We start from the raw sequence: 7501 nt of genomic DNA on the forward strand, positions 1-7501 counted from the left end.
CTCTGGCCTTGACAAATTGGGTTTCGGGGATGGGAAGGGTCGCCGGGCTCTTTTGTGTCTCTTGACCGTTTTGGGAGCAATTCATTATGAGGCGGAGTGAGGGAAAGTCTCCATGTGAGCGCAGGCCCGGCGCGTTTTCCCCTCTGCACACAGCTGCTGGGAGAGCCCAACTCTCTCACACTCACTCACACAAGCACACACACATACACACACACGCCACACACACCTTCTCACCGCTGCTGCAAACTCAGGGGCGCTCCCCCCGCCCCCGCTGCGCCAACCCCCCACGCAAACCAGCATCACCTCTCTGCAGCACCCACTCTGTTCTTCTTCCCATTGCATCCTCAGATACTCTTGAGTGTGTGTGTGTGTGTGTATTGGTGTGTGGGTGTGCAGAGAGGGGTGTCCGGGGTGTGCTCCATTACTAGAAAAGTCGGAGACCATAACGCCACCGCGTCACTTTGAGGGCGGACATCGGCCTGTCCTCATCATCTTCCTCCTCTTCTTCTTCTTCCTCCTCCTCCTCCTCCTCCTCCTCTTCCTCCCGTCCCTTGCATGCGCGCGCTCTCTCGCATTCGGGTCTCCATCAGTCTTCATGGTTCTGATCTCACCCCGCGCCATGCAAGCCACCCGGGCGTCCACCACCGTCAGTGTGTTTGCGGACTGCAGCGTCCCGGCCGGGCTCCGGATAGGGCCGGTACCGGGCGTCTTCAAGCTGGGGAAGTACCTGTCGGACCGCAAGGACGTCGGACCGAAAAAAAAAGTAAGCCGGAAAACCCTCAATGTGCATATTTGTAAAGTTAAGGTTTCAAATTGTCGTTTTTATATAGCCTATATATATATATATTTTTTTTTTAAAGATATTATACAGTATTATTTATTTCTATGTATATAGCTGCCGTTTAAAAAATTACATATTAGACGTTTCAGTTTATATTTTTATCTGTTCAAAATGACAGATAAAAAAAAATAAAATGTATCCTTTCTTTCTTTTTTAAACTGACTTGTCAAACTTTATTGAGCCGCGATTTATTAATTGCTTTGGCCTGTCAGGTTAGAAATAATTGAGTTCCATTAGTGGCCGACTTGTCAGCTTAACCGGCCTAATGGGCAGACCCGGGGTGTGCGCCCTCACGTTTCCCCAGCCTGCCGGGCCTGTTATTCCGATGAGCCGTTTACTGTTAATGGGATCCGGCCATGGAAAGATGCCAGCGTGTCCGGGTCGGGCCTCCGCCTGCAGGCGGCGAAAAACTGTTAAGCGGAAAAAATGCTAAAAAAAGAAAGAAAAAGAAACAACAATAAGCTGCTGTGCGTTATTCATCTGCGTCCACATGCATTGCGTTAAAAATATAGATTTTCTTTTTTTTTATTGAAATGTTGACAAAAATATTTGATAGTTAAAAAAAAAAAAATACAAGGAACTATTTTCTATTAAAAAAAAGTGCAATTTTCAATTTTAAAAAAAAAACCTCGCCTTTATTTTGCGATTCAAAACGAGTGTTTTGTTGTTGTTTGTTTGTTTGTTTGGTTTTTTTTTTTGTTTTTTTTTAATCGCAGAATGCTGTCAGCGGTTCTGATTGATGCGTCTAAATGCGTGGCCCCGGGGGGCCCAGCGAGGAGAGGGCGGGGGTGGGAGGGGGAGGGGGGCGATCATCAGGTGCAATGTCTGTGTCAAATGTCACGCCTCGATCCCTAATCTCCTAGAACAGTTTAGAAACGCTCTGACACTCTTCAAATTCGTTTCCCATATCAAGTCAATTAGGCCCGTTCGCCGCTCTCTTTATAGGACATTATCAGCAGAGCGGATAAAAGACGCGTTAAGCGCGCTTTGCTCCCAACAGCGGCCGCAACACCTCCACGTCCGACTGCAAACAGAAACTCGCGATATTTGCCCCCCCGCCCCCCGCCAAAAAAAAAAGAAAAAGAAAAAAAAAGACGTGCTAGATAAAATTCTGGTACAAACATCCTAAATAAAAAGGTGGTTTAGGTGATCTTGAAGAGAAAAGAAAAGAAATAAATAAATCAATAAATAGAAACAAATCAAGTTTTCGTTTAGGTTCCATTCGGGTGAGATCTTGTTTCGGCCTTTTCTTTCCTTTTTTTTTTTTTTAGTGTTTTCGGATTTGCCCAACTTTGTTTCTCCCTCTCCGTGGCTCAGATGCGTTTGCTGCGCGGAGAGTTCGTGGACGAGTCGGGCTGTCCTGTGCCCGATTGGATCGGATTCATCCGCGCCGCCAGGAACAGCCAGGAGCAAAACCTGGAGGCGGTGTCGGACTTACCTGGCGGACAGGTGAATTTTTTTATTATTATTTTTTTTTATGCCACGACGTCCCACTTTACTCTGTGGATTTTAAGTGGGAATAAAGACACATTAAAAAAGAGAGAGAGAGGGAACATTTTTTTTTATTTGTATTATTTTTATTAAGATTTTCTACCGAGTCCTGAGAGAAATCCCAGCGGGAGAGGAGCTGAGTGTGTGGTACTCCAACCCTCTCGCCCAGTGGTACGACATCCCCACCACGGCCACTCCCACGCACGACGAAAAAGGTGAGCGAGACAGATAATGCGCAATATAATTAAGTTAACATTGCATGCATATATATTTTACGCAATAACAAGAAATAATAATACCGTCTTTAGTATTTCGCGTCATTGCGCAATTAGTCAGTGATCGAATGTTGTCGTTTTATTGCCAAGAGCAGGTCATGAATGGCGTCCATTTTTCTTAATTTTCCATTCATTTATTGTGGTTAATAATTTAATGAGAGCATAAATGACCAACATTCGCTGATTGAGCAAAATTTTAAAAAAAGGAAAAAACAACAACAACAAAAAAACAGTTTCAAATCGAAAAATAAGAAACTAAATTGCTCGCAAAGAATGAAAAAAATAAAAAATCCCGTCCAAACAGAGGGTATATTTCGATGCACCATGATATGATCCACCTGTGTTCCACAGTGAACTACGCTAAAAACAACGACAAATAATAATAATAATAATAATAATAATAATAATAAACGGGGATTTGAGAATCAGCCAATGTGGTTAATCCTCTTGTTCGGCCTGTTAATACTAATAATCCGATGTTTGCGCTTGGGGGATTAGCGCCTCATCAGAGCCTAATCCTATTACAGAGCAGATTATCTACAGATACTTCCATGGAAATTCCTTCATCAGAAAATGACACGTATTGTTCCGAGCTGGGAAATCCCTCTTTGTTCAAAACAAACCAAAAACCTGATATGATGTCAGTCAGTATAGGAAAAAAAAAAGAAGAAAAATGCAAAAATTGTGGCGATGTAAATACAGTGCTTGAATAATAATAATAATAAATAATAATAATAATAATAATAATAATAATAAACAGCAATTAAACGCAGAAACCGACGAGCCTCGGTGAGCGTCGAGGAAGAAGCGATTCAGTCGGAGGTTAACGAATGTCACCCCGTCGTTAATAGTCATGTATTCAAAAACAAGTGCTTCACGCTGAATTAGGTGGCTGCGTTAAGGTATTGTGGCCTAATGAATGCCGAACTTTTATGTCGGGTGTATACTGCCCGGATTCTCTGGCGCAGCGCGCACCGTGTGTGCGCTCCTGGACGTACGCGGTCACTCCCCCCTCCCCACCTCCAACCCCTCCTCCCCTGCCCCATTATTGAGGCGTCAACAGATGGGCCTGCGCCATTGTTTCTGGAGACTTGCGATTTCAAGCAACAGCTGCTGTCACTTCCACGGGAAAGCGCGCAGAGAGGGAGAGGGCTCGCGTTCAATGGGTCCCGGCTCCGGAGCGCCAGATTGGGCAGGGGCGTTTGCCCTTTTGATGGTGATCATAAACAATGGCCCGTATGAGGATTACAAAATCATTACATCTATATTATCTTTTGAGTGCCCGACTGGGGGCCATTAGAATGGCTCCCGGAGTCTATTACCATTTGGCACCAGATCTTAGGAGCGGATTTCGTTACCCATGGTGCGCAGCGCGGGGGTGGAAATCTTTTTGCTTTTCAGTCACTCTGATCATGTAGTGATTTATTGATAATATTTCTGGCGAGCTGTAATGTTTCACAGGTAAACAAAACAGCTAGAAATTTACCCTCGGATTATTTTTTATTTGAAAGCTGAATTACGCAGCAAAGCCAGTCCAAACAATTTGTGGGGCCAGAGCAGAAGCCACCAACCCTAATGCTTATGTCATTTAAATAGCATTTAACACACAAACAAACAAGGCAAACCTAAACTAAAAAAACGAATAAGTAAATAAATTCACATGATTTTCTTCAGCCTTAATATTAATAATTTTATGTGTTTTAATAAATGAAATTCCAGATTTTTCTCATTTACCCTTTTGATCTGATTATGTCTGAGTCAGTACAAACTCAGTAGATTAGGTGAAGAGTGGTCAAGTTTGCTGAGCTGTGCTCACTAATTAAATAAATGTATCATTTATTCAGTTATTTTAATGTTTTGCAGTCACAGTGTGCATGGAATAAAATCAGCGTTTGTTGTTATCCTAAGAAATCTCCTGTCAGCGTGAAATGGTCCAGTTCAGGTTGGATCGGTCTGAGTATTTTAGATTAGGAACAAATTTACTCTGGAAACTCTAAAACAGAAAAAAAACAACATTCCCTTTAATTTGACAGCATAAGGCTTTTCAAATTGAAAACCAGTTTCAGCGCTATAAGTCAACGCAGTCACATTTTATCACCACTGTACAACGCACGCTGGGACGCTTCCTTACTTTGACTGGAAAAGCAATGAAACAATAGAAAAAAAGGTGTAACAACTGTTCTGTCGCCCCCTTTATCGTTCCTCCCAAGGCAGAGAGCCATAGGTTCCACATACAAAATTGCCACTGGTTGACATAACAACCAAAGTGAAGAGTTCTCCCTGCAGAACATCTGTCAGTTTCTTAAAAGCATTTTTAAAATTTACATTTTAAAGTGGAAAAACTTTTAAAATTCATACTGAAAAAAAAACCGTTTATAAATGTAATGTTTTAAGATTCTCTATGTGAAGTTCTGCGCCCTTCACACAGGCCTCTGTTGTGCATCGGATGTGCTGTAAACATATTTCAGAGTCTCCACTTTGTCTTGTTGGACCTGCGGTGACCTTGTCGTCAATGTGATGTTTTTCCCTCCACAGGTGAGGAGCGTTACATCTGCTGGTACTGCTGGAGAATATTCAAATACCCCAACACCCTCAAGGCCCACGTCCACTTCCACTGCGCTCTGAGCAACGGGCGGGGGTTCGTGAGCGGCGAGCAGGCCAGAGGTACCGAGTCCTTCAGCAGGTCGCCCAAGTCCGGAGACATCCCCAACACCTCCGGCCACAGCAACTCCTCGGACTCTAACCGGCGGGCGGTGTCCGCCTCGCCCTTCCCGAGCAACAAAGGCGGACTGTCGAAGAAAAGCAGCGCCGAGGAGCAGGACCGGGCCCTCGACATGAGCGTCGCGTCGGCCAGGAGCCAGGGACACCTGCTCGGACTGGGAGCCGCGTCTTCAGTGCTGGGTAGCATGGGTTTCCATCCGGGCGTGCGCTCCGCTTTCAAGCCGACGGGCGTCTCTAAAGTCCCGGGCGCAGAGGCGTCCAGAGAGGAGGCCGGCGGCAAGCTGAGCGGCCTCGGATTCAGTAAACTCATTGGGAACATGAAGCCAATCCGCAACCTGGGCGAGGCCCTTAATGGGGCTGGGAGCCACCCTCCAAAGTTCGCGTCCACCATCGTGGACTCCACGTCTCCGATGGTACAGTGCGGGAATCCCATCCGGGGGTTCCCACTGCTGCCGCACGTGGAGGAAACGTCGGCTTTCAAGCACGTCGAGAGTCGAATACACACCGGGTTGTCCCCCTCCCGGTACCCGCAAATGCCCCCCGGCCTGCACTTTGAAAGGTTCTCACTTCCGCACTTCGACGGCGTGAAGACGTACGGCGGAGACTGCAACATCCCGCTGATGCCCTTCACCGTCTACAACGGGGAGCTCCTGTACAGCTCCCCCTATTACCCGCTCAAATTCCACTTCAGCAACCTCCTCAAGTACCCGGACTCCGTGCCCTACTTTGGCGCCCCCCAGCTGAGCCAGGACCTGGGCTCCATCACGAACATCGACCGGGAGATCGCCATGCACACGCAGCAGCTATCGGAGATCAGCTCGGACAAGAGTCGGGCTCGGCTGGACTCGGTGCCCGCCGGGAGCACCGGCTCCACCGGCTCGGGCAAACCCAAGAAGGGCCACTTGTGTCTCTACTGCGGGAAGCTGTACTCCCGGAAGTACGGCCTGAAGATCCACATGAGGACTCACACGGGGTACAAGCCTCTCAAATGCAAAGTGTGCTTCAGGCCCTTTGGAGACCCGAGCAACCTGAACAAGCACATCCGGCTGCACGCGGAGGGCAACACGCCCTACAGGTGCGACTTTTGCGGGAAGGTGCTCGTGCGGAGGCGGGACCTGGAGCGGCACGTGAAGTCCAGGCACCCCGGACAGACTCTGAAGAAGCTGGACGACAAACCGGGCGGCCCGTTCGACGACGCCGATCACAAGAGCGACAACGACAGCGACGTGGACGTGTGCTTCACCGACGACCAGAGCGACCAGGAATCGAGCAAAAACAATGACTTAGTTTTGTCAGAGACGATTTAATGGGACCCCCCCCCCCCCAACCCCGATCCCCCACCCATTGGTGTTGCATGAAATAATATCTGCAAAAGAAATGTCACTTCTTGATCGTTATTTTTCCGTTACATATGGGGAAAAAAAAAATTTAAATAAAAGATCCAAGTTTTTTCTTAATTTAAAAATGTGTATTTATCACTCTCGGTTGTTTCTGGAATCCATGTAGGCTTCTCACAATAAAACAAGTATCAAATATTAATAATTAAAAAAGCAGCAGCTTAATGCCGCAGCCGTTCTGTTTTATTTACTTTGACGAATAATCACTTAAAAAAAAAAAAAAAAAAAAAAAAATCGAAACAAAAACATTGTTTTTTCGGGCAGACAGACGCTGAATCCACCTGCGCGCAAAACAAACAGCAATCAGTAACAGATGTTTCGGTTTTTTTAAATTTTAAATTTAATTTTTTTATTTCAAGCCGCAAAATAAAAACAACAACAACAACAACAACAACAAAAACCCTGCCAAGGTTGACTAAGACATATTTGTAAAGTTTGCTCTTTTTTATCCTTGCTGAGGAAAAAGTAATCTGGATAAAGTCCACAGTCATGTGTTCAGGAAATCAGTGCGACTCCCAGCTTTAAAAAATAATAATATTTTTTTCGTATTGTGAATCTTACTCGAATTTTCCATTTTGCAGTTTAAATACAAACCATCTCCACTGCTCAGTTGCAAAAGTAATTTCCCGACCCCATCTCTTTCCGAACTTGACCGCGTACTTCAATTTGCACTTTTCCCCCCCTCGACCCTGTTCTTCTTTACGGAAGCAAAGATGCCGCTTCCGGTTTACTTAAGGATTTATTGCCAGAGAAAGAAAACATTTTTTTTTAGCTAT

At 45.6% G+C, this 7501-nt stretch overlaps 1 protein-coding gene across 1 annotated transcript; it reads left to right on the forward strand.

Annotated features, from left to right (window-relative positions):
* The first annotated feature begins 367 nt into the window (after positions 1-367).
* prdm13 (PR domain containing 13) lies at positions 368-6916 on the forward strand. The gene is made up of 4 exons (XM_028016539.1): positions 368-763; positions 2159-2290; positions 2427-2547; positions 5143-6916. The coding sequence occupies exons 1-4, from the start codon at positions 596-598 to the stop codon at positions 6633-6635; spliced, it is 1914 nt and encodes a 637-aa protein (XP_027872340.1). The 5' UTR covers positions 368-595; the 3' UTR covers positions 6636-6916.
* Positions 6917-7501: the final 585 nt, after the last annotated feature.

Source organism: Xiphophorus couchianus, chromosome 5 (assembly GCF_001444195.1).
Source record: "Xiphophorus couchianus chromosome 5, X_couchianus-1.0, whole genome shotgun sequence".
NCBI classification, from domain to species: domain Eukaryota; kingdom Metazoa; phylum Chordata; class Actinopteri; order Cyprinodontiformes; family Poeciliidae; genus Xiphophorus; species Xiphophorus couchianus.

What these genes read in the sequence shown, in the direction of transcription:
- prdm13 (XM_028016539.1), top strand. Translation starts at nt 596, where the DNA reads ATGGTTCTGATCTCACCCCGCGCCATGCAAGCCACCCGGGCGTCCACC. An exon ending in CGGACTTACCTGGCGGACAG is followed by an intron (nt 2,291 to 2,426) that starts GTGAATTTTTTT and finishes ATTTTTATTAAG; the next exon opens with ATTTTCTACCGAGTCCTGAG. An exon ending in TCCCACGCACGACGAAAAAG is followed by an intron (nt 2,548 to 5,142) that starts GTGAGCGAGACA and finishes TTCCCTCCACAG; the next exon opens with GTGAGGAGCGTTACATCTGC.